The sequence below is a fragment of the Puma concolor genome, chromosome F2, assembly GCF_028749965.1.
Source record: "Puma concolor isolate L17-30 chromosome F2, mPumCon1.1.hap2, whole genome shotgun sequence".
Taxonomy (NCBI): Eukaryota; Metazoa; Chordata; class Mammalia; order Carnivora; family Felidae; genus Puma; species Puma concolor.
Window position 1 is genome coordinate 70,017,486 of NC_141684.1, and position 22,195 is coordinate 70,039,680.

A 22,195-nucleotide genomic window follows, 5' to 3' on the forward strand; every position below is an offset into this window, starting at 1 on the left:
TTATGCTACACTATAAAATGCTCATCTGTATTTCATAATATATATAACTTATAACTATATAAATATATAATAATTAGATGTACCTTTGAGCAAATTATTCAATCTCTCGAGGTTCCTATATTCTTACCTATAAAATAAGTGGCTTTGATTACATAATCTGTTCAACTTGCTTTAAAATTCTTTGATTTTGCAATTCTATGCCTGGAGATCCTCTTTTTAGCCTGTATGTCTACATTTTTTAAATGATACCATCATCAGCCTTCTTTCACGTGCTTAAAAACATGTCAGACCTACATTTTTTTGGGAATTCTGGCAGCTCCTTTCCCCCTGCCTGAGGTCAATCCCAAAGTTATGCAAGTATCCTTTGAGATTTAAAAACAACTGTTTTTCACTGGAGAATAATGGAGGCAGGGGAGATCATTTCTATTGCATCAGAATGAAGCATGAGAGAGGGATTTACTGAAGGTGGTGTAAAACAAAAATAAAAACATGTGGGGAATGACAGAAGAATTTATTTTGAGCAAAGAAATGACAGATCTGGTGATAGGTTGCAGATACGAGGGATTTTACAGAGAGAAGAGTTAAAGATAATTTAGAAGATTCTAGCCTTGGAGATTAGAAGAGAGGTGATATTATGGACAGGTTTATGAACATATTAAAATGATGCCCATTTGTGAAAGGAGAATGTTGAGCTCCATTGCAAAAGTTAAATTTGAGGTAATTTCGGCACATCCAGTTTTCTCTACTTTATTAGAAAACAAATGAGATTAAGGAAAAAAATGGGTTAATATCCGTAGTGGATAAAGATCATCTACAAATCAATAGGCAAAAAAATACATTTCCAAAAGAAAAATGGGCAAAGACAATTCCCAGGAATTCATCAAAGAAGACACTCAAATGACTCAATCTTACAGTTTAAGAAATGTGAAATTAAAATAATAGCCTGTAATATAGATGATCAGGATAGGCTTTTGCCATAATTATATTGCTTCTTTGGAGACACAGTTCTTGTCTCTCATAGAACTGGACACGAATATGCTTAGAATATATTTGGAAGCTATGACTTACGTGCCCTGGCTTATGGGAACCTGAGAGGGAGAGAGAGACAGGGAGCCTGGCTGGGGCACAGCAGGTTGATGTGACATAACAGGTGGTCCAGTAATGTAGCTGAGAAGGGCTGACAATTGGAGGAATTAATGATGACCACATCAAGTGAAAAAGATAATCGTTGGCAAATTGGAATGATATGTCTCACTTCCTAAGATGGAGAAAAAGGGATGGACGTACATCCCCTTAAACCAGCTAACCAGGGATTCATTAATGTAGTAAATCCCAACACAGCCAGAGGAGCTGACAAAGCACCAGGGAAATACTGAAAAGCACCAAAGGTGCAGAACCCCACGTGGATCAGCACAGAGCATACAGCTTGTCATGTACACTCCAATCTAAGATACGGAATTTTGTTTGAAAATCCAGAGGCTGCTCTAGGGATTCGGAAGAGAATGAAGTTAGAGAAAAAACATCAGGGGTGCCTGGGTGGCCCCGTCGGTTAAGCGTCTGACTCTTGATTCCCGGCTCAGGTCATGATCTCACAGGTTCGTTCAGTTCTAGCCCCGCATCGGTCTCTGCGCTGACAGTGCAGAGCCTGCTTGGGATTCTCCCTCTCTCTGTCTCTCTGTCTCTCTCTCTTTCTCTCAAAAATAAATAAATAGGGGCGCCTGGGTGGCTCAGTCGGTTAAGCGGCCGACTTCAGCTCAGATCATGATCTCTCAGTCCGTGAGTTCAAGCCGCACATCGGACTCTGTGCTGGCAGCTCAGAGCCTGGAGCCTGCTTCGGATTCTGTGTCTCCCTCTCTCTCTGCTCCTTCCCCACTCGCGCTCTCTCTCTGTCTCTCAAAAATGAATAAACGTTAAAAAAAAAAAATCAAAAATAAATAAATAAACATTGGGGAAAAAAAGAAAAAAAAGTCAGGAAAACCAGCAGAATTTCTCCAACTCCATCTGATATCTATAGAAAAATTAAGGGACAAAACGATGATGAAGAAATTTCACTTTACCAGCTTCACGACTTTTGGCGGTGTATTTTATGACATTTTAGTCTTCCCAACAGTAGTACAGTTAATTTCCTAGCCTCCTTCTGTGTGCACTGTACTGACGATTACTTATATGTCTTTTGTGACTACCTGCTATTCCAACTGAGTCCTTGAAGTGCCTGTTCATTTCGCAGAGACTGAAATTCCCGAAGCCCCATTACCATGCTGTGTTGAGTGGAATCTCAGGGCCGGAAGTTCTCTTGCATATAGGCTTTGGGAAGACATTTTTTTAAGTTCCAAGGGGACGCTGACCTTGGCCTCCGGTGTGCTTCCTTGGATCATCTATCTCCTTGGAGAGAGAGTGGATTTCATTCAGAAGCAATTGTTTGCTAGGCTTCTCAGTGTTCACAGAGAACGGCAGTTTTCTGAATTGTCTGATAACACATTTGAGTCTCTATTTAAACGGCGACATAGGAAGTCTGTCGTTCAGGTAATGGTCAAGCATGAAACATGAACTCAAAGGTTGCTGCAATGTTATGGAGGCCTTAGCTGAAAGAAGTAACGTTCGGGGAAGACTGACCAGAAAATTTATCTGCTGTGGTGGTGTCCTGCCCAGATACCCCCTTCCCGGTAGAACCGAGGCACCCATTTCCTCAACCACCCCCACTCTTGGCTGCTGATGGCTCACAGACCTCCTGCAGGAACTGCACTCAGAAGAAGTTGTTTTGCCCAAGGTTACCCCACCTCCCCAGCAACAGCCTGCAGTTCCTGGTTGGGGTGGGGGCCACAGATCTCCTTCCCTCATCTCCGAAGGGTGATCCAGCTGTGAAGCTCAAGCTGGCTCTGGGATTGACTGAGGCTTCTCTCTCCAGCAGCTGAATCATGGCTCAATTCCTGCCAGCTTTGCTTCCCTGGTCCCCTAGGGGTGCTGTTTCTGAGAGCAATCCCCAACACCTCCAGAAAGCAGATTGTCACAGCACGTGCTCCTTCCAGAGAGCCCGAACTAAGATATACTCCAAATATTCTTTCAGATATTGTCGACTCAATTCCTGGGTCTAGTTAGACCATGAGAGAGGTGGCTTTCTTGGTAACTTAATATTGGCCACCCTAGAATTACTTAGTTCAATTTGCTTTGAGGGGTCTTACACCTGCCTTTGTGGACTAAGGCTGTAAAGATCAGCCCCGCGAGACATGTCATTATTTCTCCTCTAAGGTTCTTGTTACTTCTACAGTTTCATTTTTAGGGAGTTTATCCTAAGGAAGTAATCTGATTTGCAGGCAAAGATGCATAAAGATAATGATTAGAACAGTTTATAGCAAGGGATTAGTGGAAAGTATATATTCACCATATATATAATAGTTAAAATTGAAAAACACATAACAATATGAACAGTTTAACCTGATTTTTCAAATGTCCTACATATGTTCATAGATGAAGACACCTGAAATTTGACATGACAAGTCAGGACATTAGATACAGATACAGCAATTACCTACATAGAGGTGAAAGTCAACGCGACATCGTTCTTACAATTCCATAAAATTATATATATTTGACACATTTTTGTTTAATTTTGGACAGAGTCTAATAAAATGTATATAAAAGGTAAACACTTTATTGAGTTGACATAATACAATTTAATTTTTAAACAAATTCTAATCTGTAAAAATTCTACTAATGTATAATAAAGGAGTTTTAACGGTTGTGATAGGTCAATTCTAATACCCATAAAATGCATTTCCATCATTACTAAATGATTTTCGTATCTATTTAGTTTAAGTCAACAAACACAGATACGGTTATTATTTATTGATAATCTCTCTCTGTACTAGTTATTTTATTTGCACTATTCATATCAGCACTATAGAAGTCAACTTTATTCCCATTTATTTTATTGAGAAGAAACTGACCTTGACCTTCAATAAATTTTACTACTTAGCTGAGGTTGAGTAACTAGTTCATGGAAATTTGGTCAGACTCAAACTGGAGGTAGTCTTTTTCAGTTTTTTTGCTCTTGCTAATTAGCCAAAACATATGTTCAATTTATATGTATTTTTAGTGGATTCATCCAGGAAACATTATTATAGATAAAAATTTAATAGCTTAATGTAGCCAAAGAAGTGCTAAATGAAAACAGTACTATGACATACACTCCATTTTAAAATATAAATGTATAGGGGCACTCAGGTGGCTCAGTCCGTTAAGCGTCCGACTTCGGCTCAGGTCATGGTCTCGCAGTTTGTGAGTTCGAGCACTGCATCAGGCTCTGTGCCAACAGCTCAGAGCCTGGAGCCTGCTTCAGATTCTGTGGGTCCCTTTCTGCCTCTCTCCCACTTGCACTCTCTGTCTCTTTCTCTCTCAAAAATAAATAAACATTAAAATATATATATAAATAACACTAAATAAATAGTAAATATTAACTATAAATAAGTATTAAAATTAATTAAAATTTTATTTTTAATAAATAAAATTAAATATAAATATTAAATATAAATAAACATTAAAAATGAAATATAAATGTATAGACATGGACATAGAAAAATGTTTGAACTGATATACATTCTTGAATGGTGGAATTATGAATGACTTTTATTCTAGTGTACTCATTTTGTAAAGTACATAAAAGTATTTCTCAATTTGTAACTAGAAAAAATGGGATTTTTTGTACAAATATAAAGTTACTCCTTATTTTCCTATAGAGCATATCAATCTCCTTAATTGCTTTAGGAACTGCATTTTATATTGAGCTTACTTTTAAATGAACCCTTATTCACTTTACATTTTATTTTGCCCATCCAAGGCGGATGGAAAAACCAATTGATTTCTTCTAAAGTTCCACTAGGTGGTGCTATGGTGGAATGAATTGCTTTTTTTTTTTTTTTTTTTTTTTTTTTAATCTACTCGGTTCTCAAACTTTTGGTTCTGTTTTGCAGTTCAAGATGTTATTCTCCCCCCCCCACCCCACCCCCGTCAATCTTTTCACCTATTACATATAATAAAAAATTTATTGATTTATGCTAAGTGATAATATAAACGATGGTCTCTTATAAACATTAAAGAGATGTACATCCAACTCCGATAACTGTGAGTTCCTTAGAAATAACTGGAGGTATCTGGACTATATTTTGTGAAGCATAATTTACAATATAGTGCTTTAAGAAATTTGGATCAGTTGGGGCGCCTGGGTGGCTCAGATGATTAAGCATCTGACTTTGGCTCAGGTCATGATCTCACAGCTTGTGAGTTCGAGCCCAGCATCGGGCTCTGTGCTGACAGCTCAGAGCCTGGAGCCTGCTTCGGATTCTGTCTCCCTCTCTCTCTGTCCCTTCCCCGCTCATGCTCTGTCCCCCTCTCTCTCAAAAATAAATAAACATTAAAAAAAAATTAAAAAAAAGAAATTTGGATCGGTAATTTTCCAATTACCAGCAGTTCTCAACTTTCAGATTTTCAGCTATAAGAATCCAAAATTATGACACACTGACGATTACATGCATGTGATTATGTATGACATTTAGAGTAGTCTGTGCCAAAAGCCTAATTTTTCTGGCCCAGACCCTCTTTGTCAATGAGGCTCAGGAAATTTCCCTCTTTGCTGTACATTCGCCCTGCAGTGATCTCTCTGGCTCATGGCCTCAGACACCACAGAATTATGCTAACAGATGCTCCTCAGCTCTGTTCCTAGTAATACTATCAATAATACAAGTGAACTTTAATGCCATTAGTTGTAACATTGTGCCATTAGATAGATTTGGCAACTAAAATGTATGTCAGATTTTATCACTTCTGAATAAATTTATGTAGTGTGTGTAAAAGGCTGATGCAGTGGTAAGCAGGATAATGACTTCCAGCCATCCACATCCTAATCCCTGGAAACCGTGAATCTTATACGACAAAAGGGACTTTGCAGATGTGATGAGATGAACGGTCTTGAGATGGGCAGACTATTCTGGATTATCAGGGTGGGCTTGATTTAATTACAACAGTCCTTGTAGGAGGGACACAGGAGGAGTCAAGGTCAGAGAAGGCCATGTGATGATGGAAGCAGAGATTGAAGTGATGTGCTTTGAAGATAAAGGAAGGGGCCGTAGCCAAAGAGCACAGGCTAGAAGCTAAAAAACACAAGGGACTAAAGGCTCTTTTAAGAGCCTCCGGAATAAAGCAGCTTTGCAAACACCACCACTCTAGCCTAGTAAAACTGATTTTGGACTTCTGGCCTCAGAATGGTACAAGAATAAATCTGTGTTGTTTTAAGTTAGTGGCAGCCGGTCACAATGGCAGTAGGAGACTGATACTGCTTAAGCTACCGACCCTATTAATACAGCATTGCTGCATCAGTATCCTAACCTGCCTATTTGGCACAGTTATTCATTAGTCCAATTTTTCTGGAAGACGGGGTAGCAACATGTATCAAGATATTTTAAAATGTTCATATCCTTTGACCCAGTAATGCTAGGTGGCTAAAGAAATAGCTATAAATACATAGAAAGACCTAGGTGCAAGGATGGGCAGGCATTACAAGGACAGAATAAAGGTTAGAGGAGATATTGATGAAATAGAAAAATAAAAGAGAAAACAAACAAATACCCCACTTTCAAAAAGGAACAGAAGAGTGTGGCAAAAGATCAACAAGAAAATGAAGACTTGAAGATATGACAGATCAACTAGACCAAATAAATATCTATAAAATAATCCATCCAACAACAAGATGACATATTTTTCTCAAAACCACATGGAAGATTCTCCTATATAAATCATATGTTAGTTGACAAAAAAGAAGATTAATCAGTAATATCACTATAATCAATGTATCAATAAATTAAGATTGAAATCAAACAAAGATCTTCTCTGACCACAATGGAAGTAGAAATCACTAACAGAAGGAAAACCAGAAAATGCACAAATCTGTAGAAATTAAACCACACGATCCTAAATAACCAATGTGTCAAAGAAAAGCATCATAAAGGGAACTAGAAAACACTTTGAAATGAATGAAAAGTAAAACACAACATATCAAAATTCATGGAATGCATTGAAAGCAGTGCTCAGAGGGAAATATATAGCTGTAAATGCTTACGTTAAAAAAAGATCTCAAGTCAGTAACCTAACTTTCCACCATAAGGAACTGCAGTTCTAAAACAAAAAAGCAGCAAACTAAACTCAAAGGTGGCAGAGGGAAAAACATTATTAAGATCAGAATGAAGATAAACAAAATAGAAAATAGAAAAACCGTAGAGAGAATCAATGAAACTGAAAGTTGGTTTTTTGGGGCCGCCTGGCTGGCTTAGTCTGAAGAGCATGTGACTGTTGATATCAGGGTTGCGAGTTCGAGCTCCACGTTGGGTGTAGAGATTACTAAAAGAAATAAATAAACTTAAAAAAAGAAAACAGTTCCTTGAAAAGATCAACAAAATCGACAAAAGTTTAGCTAGATTGAGAAAAAAAAGAGAGAAGTCTCACATTACTAAAAGCAGGAATGAAAGAGGGAATGTCACTACAGACATTACAGAAATAAAAAGGATTGTAAGTGAATCCTGAGAACAAATGTATGCTAACAAATTAGATAGCCTAGATGAAGTTGACACAGGGAAAGACACAAACTCTCAAAACTGAAGCAAAAAGAAGTAGAAAATATGAATAGACCTACAGCAAATAAAAAGACTGAATTGGTAATCAAAAAAATAGTTCACAGGGACGCCTGGCTGGCTCTGTCAGTAGAGTGTGTGACTCTTGATCTCGGGGTCGTCAGTTCGAGCCCCACGTTGGGCTCAACATGATGACTCAAAACAGAATTTTTTTTAAACATCTCACAAAGCAAAGCTCAATCCCATCCAAAAGCAACAGAACACACGTTCTTCTCAAGTGTACATGGAACATTCTCCAGGGTAAATTGTATGTTAGGTCACAAAACAAGTCTTCATATATTTAAGAAGATTGAAATCATGTCAAAAATATTTTCTGGCCACAGTGGTATGAAACTAGAAATCGATTACGAGAAGAAAATGGGAAAATTCACAAATATGTGGAAATTAAACAACATGTTACTGAACAACAGTGGGTCAAAGAAGAAATCAAAAGAGAAATCAAAAAATACCTTGAGACAAATGAAAAGGGAAATACAACATACCAAAACTAACAGGATTCGGCAAAAGCAGTTCTAAGAGAGAAGTTCATAGCAATAAACACCTGCCTCAAGAAACAAACAAACAAATCTCAAATAAACCACCTAACATTACACCTCAAGGAACTAGAAAAGAGGAAAAAAACTAAGCCCAAAGTTAGCAGCGTTTTTCTTTTTTCTTTTCTTTCTTGTTTTAGATTCCACAGATCGGTGATACCATGCAGAATACTGATACCATGCAGAATACGTCTTTATCTGTGAATTATCTCGCTTAGCATAATGACCTCTGGGTCCATCCATATTGTCGCCAAGGGCAGGATTTCCTTCTCATTTATGGTTGGATCATCTCCATATTGTATTTTTTAGCAATACAAACTTAAGCAAACCCTATTTGGAGGTACTATCTGAACTTGGTGAATTTGCATAACTGAGCTCCAGAAGGAACTCAAAGGGCAAGGCTAGGTAAACACATGCTCGAGTTGGTCTTTGGATATTTACAACACTGGGGAGTGTACCAAAGGCCACCACTGAATAAACAGACTGCAGATGCTGATTGCCTCATTCCTTCCAAAATCTTTACATATCCACATTTATTCTTATTTCCCAAATAGGACAATTTACATATATGATTTTCATACAACAGAAAAATTACGTATTAACATTTACCTATGAAACAAGACAAACTGTCACTGTTCATATTCTTAATCTGATGTTAGGTAATAACTACAGTGCAGGAAATGTCTTCCCTCATATGCAGGTGCTTTCTCAATCGTCACTCCACTGCTGTCATCCTGTTTGTTGGGGACAGGAGATCTCTTAGGTTAGGAGTTCTTCTTAGTGTTGATTATACAGACCGTGGGCTATATAGATGTAGCTACTTACGTTAATTTTCCTTTCCACCATACAGAAGCATTTCCATGCGAAGATTTTAAAGTTTTCTTTCTCTTTTCTTTTTTCTTTTTTTTTTTTTTTATTTTTTATTTTTTGAGGGAAAGAGACAGAGTATGAGCGGGGGAGGGGCGCAGAGAGAGAGAGAGAGAGAGAGAGAGAGAGAGAGGGAGACACAGACTCTGAAGCAGGCTTCTCACTGCCAGCACAGAGCCCACCTCGAGGCTCGAACTCACCAAACGCGAGATCATAACCTAAGCCTAAGTTGGATGCTTAACTGACTGAGCCACCCAGGCGCCCCGAGTTTTACATTTTCTAATGGATATAATGTTAGCCATGTAAATGCTCTCACTTAAGGTATTATGGGAGAGAGCAAAATTTAGGTTGATAGAATCAGAATGTTTTAGAGCTTTAAAGTTTATACCTCAGAAAGTATCTAGTCCGGTTCTTTTCTTTTTCTAGAGAAGGAAGAGAGATTGAATGAGTCTCTGTCACGTAAGTTTTGAAATAAGCTGTTTTGGGTTAGCCAGTCTAAAATAAAGTTTCACATGATCTCACACAGTGCCTGGCACACAGGCATCACTTTACAAGTATTTGTAAAAGAAATTGCTGCTGCTGGAAGATGTCAGAATGATTTCTCTCAAAATTGACTACCAATCTCTACGAGACGTAATATATGAAGTGCTTGGAATGATTCCCGGCACATAGTTAGCAGGTATGTGTGTAATAGAAGATCCCATTCCGCAGTTCAACATTCAACGAGTACTGAACTACGTGGCGGTCATCTGTCCTGGATGTCAAGGGCGCTGAATGGAGGCAAACAGGATTCCTCAAGGGGACAACTGGCGGACGTTAGAATCTCAGTGCAGTCTCCCTTTTACAATGAATGTTATTTATCATAATTATAATTTGCACCCAAAAATGGCGACTTTACTAAGAAAGGGCCATGTGGGTTAGGGTTATGAGCCAGCATTCTTAAGAGATTTCGTGGTTCCTTCCTCTGAAGAGATTTCGTGGTTCCTTCCATACGTTGTGGTTTGCAAGTATTAACTTCCGCGTCTCTTTGATGAAATGAGGTTTAAGGTAACTTCAACAGCCCAGAAGCTCCAATTACGTATCTAAAGCCTTAAGGAACAGGTCTGTGTGCCTAAATAAGTGGCATTCGGGTCACCAGATACTATGTTAACAGATGTGGACATCGGCTATTGTTATAATCCCTTCCTTAACTGACTGTATTTTAACAGGACAGAATTAAAACTACCCACTGAGGATGTACATTCCTGCATTTAGGCTAAGTGGAACTTAGAAAAGCTACATTTTAGGGTTTTTAAAGGTGACGTTTTTGAGCATTTCCCTTTTGAATTGTTCAGATAGCTCCAAGATATCTCCTTGATCAGCATGGTAGCTCATCTAGATGGAGGGCCTGTATCATGCCACTTTTAGAGTTATTAAATCTGTGGGCATAGATCTGAAGGTAATCGATCACCTTCAGTCAGTGATTCTCAAACTTGCTTTATCCTAAGGATCCCCTGGGTGTCTATTACAAATGCAGATTTCTAGGCATCTTCTCTGGAGATTCTGATTAATAGGTCTGGATGGGGCTGGAAATCTCTGTCTCTAACAAAACCCCAGGTAAATTGTTCCAATGTCTGTTCCAGCTTGGGAAATAGAATCTTCATTACCATTTGCTAAACAAAAAGGCTGTTATACTAAAACTCCTATAGAGAACTTCTTCTGTAGCTACTACCCCCAACCACTAATATCTTAAAAGATTTAACTGGTTCGGACCATCAGGACTTGATGCCGTACCTCTCACATAAAAGATTGTAACAGGGATAGATACTGGTAAGTAGGAGTTAGAGTCATAATTTAACTCAAGACTAAGAAGTGAACAGAATCAAAGTACAGGTAAAGCTGATATATTATTTTATCAAAGCTAAGATGTCATTGATTGTAAATGGCACCATTATCATTTAGGAAGAAAAATATTATGATACAATGCTTTCTTATCATCCAAATACTTTATTTTATATTTATAGAAAGAGCTTTTCAAACTTAGGAATTTTTATCCTATACAACTCAATAACTCTTATTAATACATAAGAAGGGAAATACTATATTTCACTGAGTCTAAAACACATTTTTTAAAAATGTTTAATTTGAGAGAAAGAGAGAGAGAGAGAGAGTGTGTGTGTGTGCGCGTGCCTGTGAGTGGGAGGAGATTCAGAGAGAGAGAGGGAGAGAGAGAATCCTAAGCAGGCTCCAAGCTGTTAGCACAGAACCCATCATGGGGCTCGGTAACATATACTGTGAGAGTATGACCTGAGCCGAAATCAAGAGTCAGATGCTTAACCAACTGAGCCAGCCAGGCACCCCTAAAACACATTTTTTCCCACATTTTTATATTGCTAAAACCAGGAGGTATATTATAATCCATGATGCTATAGCAATGCATCATAAGTTAATGCATCTTTACTTCTATTATATATATATGTAATATATAACATATATAATATTGTATTATAATGTATAGCACCTTAGATTCACTGAAAGAGGGTATTAGCACTATATTGTGGTTAGTGCACTCCTAAACTTCTTCCCGTCCAGGGACTACCTCTTTTGTATCACTCTTTAATTCAGAGTCATCCATGTGCACGGTTTGCCACTCAACTATTATTCCCTGTGGCGTCAAAATGCAGCATTTGTTAGAAGAATCCATGGAAGAACGAAGTCCATTGGTTCTGGATTCTAAGCCAGGTTTACAATGAAATACAGCTACTTTATTTTGACATTGGGGATGTTGAGAGCCCCCAAAGTCTCTGGCCCATGACCTTTTGGTCTGTACTCTCAATCTTTTAGTTGATGGGGGATAAAAGATTACACCAATTTTTTTTTCTTTTCACAATGTTTTTTTCTTTTTACAATTTTTTTTAAAAGTCGGCCCAACATGGGGCTTGATCTCACAAACCTGAGTTCAAGAGTCTCATGCTCCACCAACTGAGACAGCTGGGCACCCCAAGATTACAGCAATTGCAGCCTCTGTGGAAAACAGTGTGTCAGTTTCTAAAAAGGTTAAACAGAGAAGTACCAGATGACTCAAAGGCCACATCTCGTTGTATATCCAGAGGACTCAAACAGCTACTTCTACACCAGTGCTCGCAGCAACAATAGTCAAAAAAAAAAAAAAAAAATAGAAGCAACACAAGCGCCCGTGGACAGAAGAATGGATAAAGAAAATGTGGTATATACAAACAATGGAATATTATTCAGCCATTAAAAGTAAAGCCATTTTTATATGTGCTACAACATGAATAGATCTAGAAAACATTATGTTTTCTACTTATATGAAGGTACTTATATGAGGTACTAGAACAGGCAGGCTGATAGACACAGAAAGTAGAATAGAGATTGCTAGAGGCTGGAGAGAGGGATGTTATGGGTTAATGGGCTGCAGAGTTTTGGTTAAGGATAATGGAGAAAGATTTAGGTCTAGGTAGTGGTGAAAACCTTGAGAATGTATTTAATGCCACTTTATCGCACACTCACCACATGATTAAATCAGCAAATATTTCCTCATGATACGCTTTACCACCAAAAAAGTTCACGGCACTCTTTTCGTTCTGGATTTTCTTCCATGTCACTCACACTCCTTCTGCCAGTCTGGCCCTTTAGGGTGTGCAGCAACATCTGCTATGTCACAACCGTGGTCGGACGGAGAGCGGCTGTAAGCCACTTACATATATCCCAATTTCAGAGATGTAAAATGCCAGAAAGTGTGTGTCTCAGCAATGAAACGAGGTTTCAGGGATTTGGGATAGAGTTGGGGTTCACTGTTTAAGGTCAGAAAGGAAAGAATAGATTCTGAACAACTCATGTCATCCTGAGATCATTCACTGGGGACACGGATGGTGAAGGAGCAGACTCAAAATTAACTGATTTAGATTAGTAGTCAGCTAAGTCAGAGTCACAAAACAAGGAATGGGCGTAAGCATTTTGGTATATTAGGGTCAGGGTTAGGGTTAGCAAAATATATATTATGAATCTATATGACCATAAACAGATCTTGAACACACAGAGCATACTTATCTTAGCCTAAATTTTTACTCACTTACCCTATACTTTCACATGTATTATCTCATTCGAGTTGAGTCCAGAAATATTGTCATATGGTAAAAATGATCCCCACTGAGTGAGGAGGAAAGCTAAGTCTTTACTGCTCAGGTATTTCCTGAGTAGCACAGATCTGGTGAGAAACAGAATCTCATTCCAACTCTTAATGTACCTCCAATGCCCAGGGCTTTTCAGCCACAGAAAATACTGCATCATCTGTTACCATTGAATGTAATGATGTTTGCGTGATTGAGTTCTCTGAGTCCAAATGAGTGAAAGATATGTACTTGAGTAAGGAGAGGTATTCTAGGATTCATTCTCGGCTGTTGTATGTTCAATTTAATTAGAGTCAATTACCATGTCCCCCTGAGAGCGGCCTACATTATCACAATGTTCCTAATATGCCGGTGGCTCAGGTAGGCAGATATGTAATGTCAGGACCTGGCTTTAGTCATCCTGCTCAGCACGGAAGAGCCCAGTGGCATTAGGTTGCATTGCAATCACCTCTCGAGATCCAATTTTCTCCTTTCTAAATAGGGATAATATTACCCCATACTGAAGCTCTGTTACGAAATTAGAGATAATGTATGTAAAATACCTAGCACGGTATCTGGAAAAAATGGTAGGTATTAGTAATCTGAATATTTACTCAATGGTTTTATTTTTAGGCATAATGATACTACATTGACCCAATTGGTCATTTCTGTATTAAAATCATTCGCTTTCCACAATTTAAATTCTTATGAAAAATGATTGCATGTTTGATGCAACATAGCATGGTGGTTAAATCTTAATTATAATTAAGCAATCTGCACTGGACTAATACCAGCTGTGTGGTGTTGGGTAAGTTACTTAATGTCTCTGTTCCTCAGTTTCCTCCAAAATAGCATGGGAGTAATAGAATCTACCATGCAGGATTGTGATGAAAATTAAGTGACTTAACATGTTTTTTTAAATTTTAATTCCAGTATAATTAACATACAGTGTTATATTAGTTTCAGGTGTTTAATATACTCATTCAACAATTCTATACATTACTCAGTGTTCATCATGATAAGTGTACTCTTTAATCCCCATCACCTTTTCACCCACTCCCCCACTCATCTCATCTCTGGTGATCATCGGTTTGTTCTCTATAGTTAAGAGTCTGATTCTTGGTTTGTCTCTCTTTTTTTCCTTTGCTCATTTGTTTTGTTCCTTAAATTCTACATATGAGTGAGAGCATATGGTATTTGTCTTTCTCTGACTGATTTATTTTGCCTAGCATTATACTCTCTAGTTCCACCCATGTCATTGCAAATGGCAAGGTTTCATTTTTTTTAATGGTTTCATAATATTGCAGCGTGTATAGACCACATTTTCTTTGTCCATTCATCTATCAATGGACACTTGGGATACTTCTGTAAGTTGGCTATTGTCAATAATGCTGCAATAAACATAGGAGTGCATGTATCCCTTTGAATTAGTGTTTTTACATTTTTGCGGTAAATACCCAGTAGTGTGATTACTATACTGTAGGGTAGTTCTATGTTTTTAATGTTTATTTATTTATTTTGAGAGAGAACAAGTGGGCACAAGTCAGGGAGGGGCAGAAAGAGAGAGAGGGAAAGAGAGAATCCCAAGCTGGGCTCTATCTCATGACCGTGAGATCATGACCTGAGCTGAAATCAAGAGTCAAACGCTTAACTGACTGAGCCACCCAGGCATCCCAGGGTGGTTCTATTTTTAACTTTTGGAAGAACCTCCATACGGTTTTCCACAATGCCTCCACCAGTTTGCATTCCTACTAACAGTGCATGTGAGTTCCTTTCTCTCCACATCCTTGCCAACACTTGTTGTTTCTTGAGTTTTTGATTTTAGCCTTTGTGACAGGTGTGAGGTGATACCTTATTGTAGTTTGGATTTGCATTTTCCTGATGAAGAGTGATGTTGAGCATCTTCTCATGTGTCTGCTGGCCATCCGTGTGTCTTCTCTGGAGAAATGGCTGTTCACGTCTTTTGCCCACTTTTAATTGGGTTATTTTTATTTGGGGTGTTGAGTTGTTTTTTTTTTTTTTTTATTTTTTTTTTTTTCAACATTTATTTATTTTTGGGACAGAGAGAGACAGAGCATGAACGGGCGAGGGGCAGAGAGAGAGGGAGACACAGAATCGGAAACAGGCTCCAGGCTCTGAGCCATCAGCCCAGAGCCCCACGCGGGGCTTGAACTCACGGACCGCGAGATCGTGACCTGGCTGAAGTCGGACGCTTAACCGACTGCGCCACCCAGGCGCCCCTTGGGGTGTTGAGTTGTATCAATTCCTTATATATTTTGGGTACTAACTCTTCATCAGATATGTCATTTGCAAATACCTTCTTGCATTCAGTAGGTGGCCTCTTAGTTTTGTTGATTGTCTCCTTCACTGTGCAGAAGTTTTTTATTTTGATGTAGTCCCAATAGTTTAATTTTGCTTTTATTTCCCTCGCCTCAGAAGACATATCTAGAAAAATGTGCCTACAACTGATAGATTACTGCCTGGGCTCTCTTCTAGGATTTTTACGGTTCAGGTCTCACATTTAGGACTTTAATCCATTTTGAGTTTATTTTTGTGTGTGGTGTAAGAAAGTGGTCCAGTTTCATTCTTCTGCATGTAGCTGTCTAGTTTTCCCAATACCATTTGTTGAATAGACTATCTTTTTCCCATAACGTACTCTTCCCTAAATGAGTTAACATTTGTAAAGAACTTAGAATACTACCTGACACATAGTAGGGGTATATACATCTTTGTTTAAATAAACAAACTTTTATATAGGCTTTTACACATGTCATTTTCAAATAAATGCCAGCAGTAAGCGAGATAATATTGCTAACAAGGGGAACAATTTTTACTCTACTAATCCACATGATTCTTGATACACAACTAAAGAATGGCATGCATGGTTCAAAAATGAAGAAATAAGTACCTAGTTTATGGATCTAAACAAGTGCCTGGTTCACGGATGTGAGGATCTTTGAGGAGAAGCTGGGTCCTTTGAGACCAGTTCCTGTGCTCCAACAGGTGTATACCATGACCCTTCCCCCAAGTCATGCCCAGAGGTACCTGCAGCCATTTATCAGAGTAAGAGAACAAGGATAAAGAGAAAGACCTAGTGCATGGGAGGGTTACCAGACATTACGAAGGTAATCCCCAGGGCCCCAACATACCACCGTGGTCTCCAGGCAGAACGGGGCTTGTGGAGGTCAGGTGATAGATGAAGTCTTCACCTGAGTTTATTTTACAATGGACCTGATGAGATAGGAGATTGAGCCTATGGTCATTTCCTCATTTTGCAGAATATATAATACAATTAAACATATTTAGTATCTGGCAGAATCCCCATATTGTTTACGACCCACGGAGTAAGTGCTATCATAGAAAAAGCAAACAGAGGCCCTTGAAACTGACCACCCTGCTCCCCGCCGCCTCCCATTCTTCCAGTATCCCCCAAGAGAGTAAACCAAAAGCAGTACCACATTTCTAGGTAACTGCCGAGGTTGGGGCTATTTAACTTACTCCTTTAGTTAGCAAAAGCCAAATGAGTTTTAAAGGATGACTGTGGATTATTGCAAAAGTAATCAGGTGGTGATAAAAATTATTGCTAAGGTTCTAGATGAGGGAGTTTAACCGGAACAAATAAACATTGTGCTACTGACATTGAAAACAGGCTCTCCAATTTTTATCAGTGAAGATAATCAGACCCGAGTTTGCCTTTACACAGCAAGGGATTGTGATCTTACTTCACTGTTGTGTAAACTCTCCTGCTTTTTTTGTATAATGTAGTCCAGAGACCTTAATCATCTTAATGTGCCCCACTGGTTGGGCAGACAGGGTTCTGACCAGAAACAGATGGTATACTCAAATTCGACAATTTAGGATAGTTTCACAAAGGGACTATTTACAATAGTGAGGGCATGGGCAACACAAAGTCACCACCACCCTTAGATTTTCTACTGGGTTGAATGATGTCTGCCCAAAATTCATACCCTTCCCAGAACCTCAGAATGTGACCTAAGTTGGAAATAGGTTCTTTGTAGATGTAATCAAGTTAACATGAGGTCGTACTTGATTAGGGTAGAATCTAACCCAATACGACTGGTGTCCTTATAAGAAGAAAATGTAGACATGCAAACACAGGTCAGGGAGATGGCCATGCAGCTATGGAGGTAGAGACCAGAGTGATGTAGCTACAACCCAGGGGTGCCAAGCACTACCACAAGGACCTGAAGTTAGAAAGAGGCACAGAACAGATTCTCCCTCACAGTCTCCAAAAAAGCAAGCAATCCTGCCCACACTTTGATCTGGCACTTCTACCTCCAGTATCGTGAGAATAATTTTATTTTTTTTAACATTTCATTTATTTTTGAGAAACAGAGAGAGATAGAACTTGAGTGGGGAGGGGACAGAGAGCGAGAGGGAGTCACAGAATCCGAAGCAGGCTCCAGGCTCTGAGCTGTCAGCACAGACTCTGATGTGGGGCTCGAACCCATGAACTGTGAGATGGTGATGTCGGCCGAAGTAGGACACTTAACTGACTGAGCCACCCAGGTGCCCTGAGAAGAAATTTTTATTATTTCATCTTTCTTACAGCACTTTGTTACAGCAGCCCTACCAGACTAATATAGACCTGAGCGGACGAGGGGTGGGTAGTTATGGAAACTCAGAGAAAGTAGCTGTAGCTGTAAGAAAGGGCTGTCGAAAAGGCATGGTGGGCTTTGATAAAGGGATACAGTCAATATGGGGGCAACCCCATGGGGAGGGAGCTGGGGGAATAAGATCCTGACCTCAAACTCTTCCCCGTTGCCTCCGCCAGCTAAGCAGAACTGGGAGCCAGAGGGCAAGGAGCACACTGGGGAAATCAATCAGTCAGCCTCACGGCACACAAATGGGAGAGGAGAATGGAGGCTGTACGTCGTCGGAGGTGAAAATGGAAAATATTCAGCACTGGATATTAGATGACTCTGTGGAACTGTTGCTATTTTTTTTTTTTTGGTGTGAAAATGGTATTTAGTAATATAAAAAAAGAAAAAATGCACATTATTTATGAATAAAATATGATAGGTAAGGATCCTTTACAATATTTCAGCTTTTTAAAAAAGTGGGAGAGATAGACAAAACAAGATTGGCAAAACAGCACTGACTGTTGAGGCAATGTACTACTGTTGTCTTGATATGTGCTTGAAAGTTTCCATGGTAAATACTACATTGAAAAGTTTTAAGTGAGGTTTCCCAAGTGATGTAGGATAAACTCTGTGCTTCAGTAGAAACCTAGGCTCTGTATAGACTCTAAATGACACCCTCTGGATTATCGGATTCTGATTTCATCTATACTGTCTCACAACTTTATAAATTGCAGGTAACTGATAGCAATGGCACTTAACTCTTATCTCAGAAAATGTGAATTCTGTCCTCTCTGGTAGAGTTTCACTTGGCCTCCCTCCGTCACTGTGGAAGAAGTTAGTCTTGCCTCTATTTGCATATTCATCTTTCATTTCGTATAAAAGTATGCTGCTTTGAAATCTCCTTTGAACCCGTTATAACATCTCCCCGGTTCTCTGCGTACAAGTTAAAATAGAAGTTTTAACACATGTTCACTTTTATGTCTGCTGGAGTAATGATTGTACCTCTTTTTGAAAGTTATCTCTTAGCAGTGATAGATAGTATTTATGTCTTTTTTGTGAAGCTGAAAGTCAAATAAATGAATGCATATACTTATGAACGATTATGTGTTAATGAATAATTAATTGCTAAATAATTTCAGAGTAAATAGTAAGCTACTTGTACGAATAGTAACTAACTTTTCCTCTATTTGTTCCTCATACCATTAGTTCCAAAAACCCCTTTGGAATCTTTGTACCAGAGGACTAGACGGATTTTCAGTAAACATGACAGCTCACTGAAGTGAAATATGCACATAGCAAATTCGAAACGCTTAAAAACAAACATTGAGTAACATCTGAAAATCTGTGTTAAGAATTCTAAAGTTTTATATAGATACAAGATACATTGTTGAAAGACACAAGCATGGTCTGCATTATTATTTTTTTAATGTTTATTTAGTTTTGAGTGAGAGAGAGAGAGAGAAAGAGCAAGGGAGGAGCAGAGAGAGAGGGAGACACAGGATCCGAAGCAGGCTCCAGACTCTGAGCTGTCAGCACAGAGCCCAACGTGGGGCTGGAAATCATGAACCTCGAGATCATGACCTGAGCCAAAGTCAGACGCTTAACAGACTGAGCCACCCCGGCGCCCCACGTGGTCTGCATTATTTAACAAGTAATCAAGTTTTAGGGTAGGAGTCTCGCCTTATATGTCTACACCTCTTCTCCAATTTCTTTTCTTCCTCTTTCCGTTGACATTGCAGTCTTTTCTTTAATGGAACTGCAGACACTGGAATTTCTTCATGTTTTGTTACAGGTATCCACTGCTACCACTGCCATTTCTCCTGGTCATCTGGGCTCCGTGTTGGTTCCGTTTTCACCAAGTTTAATGGCAACCAATCCATTGGTCAGTATTCTTTTGCATTTCTCTTATAAGAGTCTCACAGATCCAGAAATAACAGGACATCAAACCCATACATGGCATACTTCCAAAAAAGAATACCACAGCTGTGTCCATGAGCTCTCACTGAAGGTTCTGCCCACTTTCAAAAAAGCAGATGCTAATTTCTAAGAACAAGTAGAAGAATGTGTTGAAAAATTTTGAAAAGGAAAACATGCTGTACATACACTCTTAATTCACTTTTATTTTTTTATTTTTATTTTTTTTTGACGTTTATTTATTTTTGAGACAGAGAGAGACAGAGCATGAACGGGGGAGGGGCAGAGAGAGAGGGAGACACAGAATCGGAAGCAGGCTCCAGGCTCCGAGCCATCAGCCCAGAGCCTGACGCGGGGCTGGAACTCCCGAACCGCGAGATCGTGACCTGAGCTGAAGTCGGACGCTCAACCAACTGAGCCACCCAGGCGCCCCTTAATTCACTTTTAAACACATTAAACTATTAGAGAAATCTGGCTTCCCCTGTATTTCTTTTATTGCGACCCAATACCTTCTTCCCGACCGCCCACTTTCTCCTTTACCGGGCAAACTGCCAATGCACCACTAAAGCCAAGCAAATGTCCCCCTTTTAGCGTGCCCAGATCTCCGAGAAGAGACCAGTAGCCTTCCTCTGCGTGTTCACGGCACATTCCCAGTACTTCTTTCATATCAGCTTCACATTGAATTGTAACACCTTGAGACCAATAGCTTTCCATCTCACTCCCAAGTAAAAATTAAAGCTTGGAATCTCTGTCTGTCATTTACATTGTTTTTTCATGGGATTCTGATGATTTACTGTACTGGCTTCCCAGCTCCATCAGACTGGAAGTCACAGCCCGGAGCCCTGCAATCCCAGATATCCCTGGGCCAGCTTCCTCACCTCTTCCGAGCATCACTACAGGTGCTATCGCCCTTCCTTGCTTTGTTTCCCCATAGCAGGGATCCCCATCTCTCATACCACAATGTCACTTACTTGTCTTGTTTATTGCCTGTCCCCATCCACAAGAATGAAAAGTCCCGGAAGACAAGGGTTTCTGTCTGTTTCACTCACAGGTGTATACTCTGCACCTTGAACAAAGTCTGGAAACGCCAGCAACTCAATAACTATTCTCGTAATGAATGAAATGGCAGGGCCTCTCACCACTGTCTCTTAAGGCAAAGATTTGGCTTTATTTGTTTGTGCAATTCTAGCATCTACCTGGCACATGGCGTAGATTCGGTAAGAATTAGTCTCATGGATTTCCCTGCGGGACGCAGGTCAATTCTAGGACATCTGCGGCGGGTAGAGATCAAGAAAACGCCAATGTAACGACCTTTCTGGTTCCCACATCTCATCTTCATTACCTGGGCTCACTTGGACGAGGTCATACACTTTTGGCCAGGCCACTGAAAGACTAGACACGGTGGAGCCCGGGAAGGGAAGAAGTGCACGGTGTTTAAGACTTTTTTCTTTTTCTTTTTTTTTTTTTTTTTTTTTTGGCACTTGCTAGTCATCCGTGTTTATCACTAACAGGATGAAGTATCAAGAACGGAGAAGACTGCCTGGCTTTGGAGGAAGTGGCCAAGTAGGGAGTCTGTTAAGGTGGCATTAGGGAGTGTTTTTTGGAAACCACTGTGGTAATAAAACGTTTTTGAGACGGGAAGTCTGCTTGGAGCTTTAAGGCGCGTAAGGAGGGGCGCTCAGTAGTACTTCGGCCGCAGTGCCATCAAATGGCTGTCCTTCCAGCTCCAAGATGAGAAAGTGATTATGAGAGAAAGAGCAAAGGGAGGGAGAGAGAAAGAGAGGTGGGAAGGAAGCAAAGGCAAGGAAAGAAGGAGGGAGGAAGGCAGGAAAAGAGGAAAGGGAGGCAGGGAGGGAGGGAGAAAAAGACGGAAAAGTTTCCTCTAGTAGATAGATAGATAGATTTTTTTTTTTTTTTTTTTTTTTTTTTTTTTTTGGAAAAACATCCAAACTCGTGGCAATCAGCGTAGGCGAGCAAACTTTCTGACATCCTCCCTTTGGCGGTGGACACCACGCCTTCCCTCACTGGAGAAAGCACGGCTCGGGTTTCCAGAAGGAGCAGCACCGTGGGGGACACCACGCGGCTCCGGGAGCTGGCGCACACCCCCGCGGCCGCGCGAGGCCGGTCGCGGCCCCGCGGGGCGGGCGGGCGGGCGGGCGGGTGGGGGTTCGCGGCCCGCCGTCACCGGGGGAGGGGCGGGAGGGTGGCGCGGCGCCCGCGCTTTTCCCGGCCACCCGGCTCCGGGCGGCCAAAACGGCGGGGCGGGCATGGCAGAGACGCGGCCGGGGCCGGAGCGGGGGCTGCAGCTCAGCGCGCTGCCGGACCAGTCCCCGCTGTTGCAACCCGCCCTGGCCGAGCTGCGGCGCCAGGCCCGGGCGGCCGGCGCTCCGCCGACCCCGCTGCCCCTCACCGATTCCTTCCTGCTGCGGTTCCTGCGCGCCCGGGACTTCGACCTCGACCTGGCCTGGCGGGTAAGCGTGCCTCCCGGCTGC

The 22,195-nt window shown here is 40.4% G+C and overlaps 1 protein-coding gene across 2 annotated transcripts in view; it reads left to right on the plus strand.

Annotated features, from left to right (window-relative positions):
• TTPA (alpha tocopherol transfer protein) overlaps positions 1–22,195 on the plus strand; it is a 66,666-nt gene that overhangs the window by 19,748 nt on the left and 24,723 nt on the right. Inside the window, exon 1 of one of the 2 annotated variants that reach the window (XM_086695118.1) lies at positions 21,879–22,174. The exons of the other annotated variant lie outside the window; for it this stretch is intronic. Coding sequence (XP_086551244.1) covers positions 21,971–22,174 — 204 coding nt within the window. The 5' untranslated portion in view covers positions 21,879–21,970. Of the gene's footprint in view, positions 1–21,878; positions 22,175–22,195 lie in introns of those variants that run through there. 2 annotated transcript variants of the gene reach the window in all.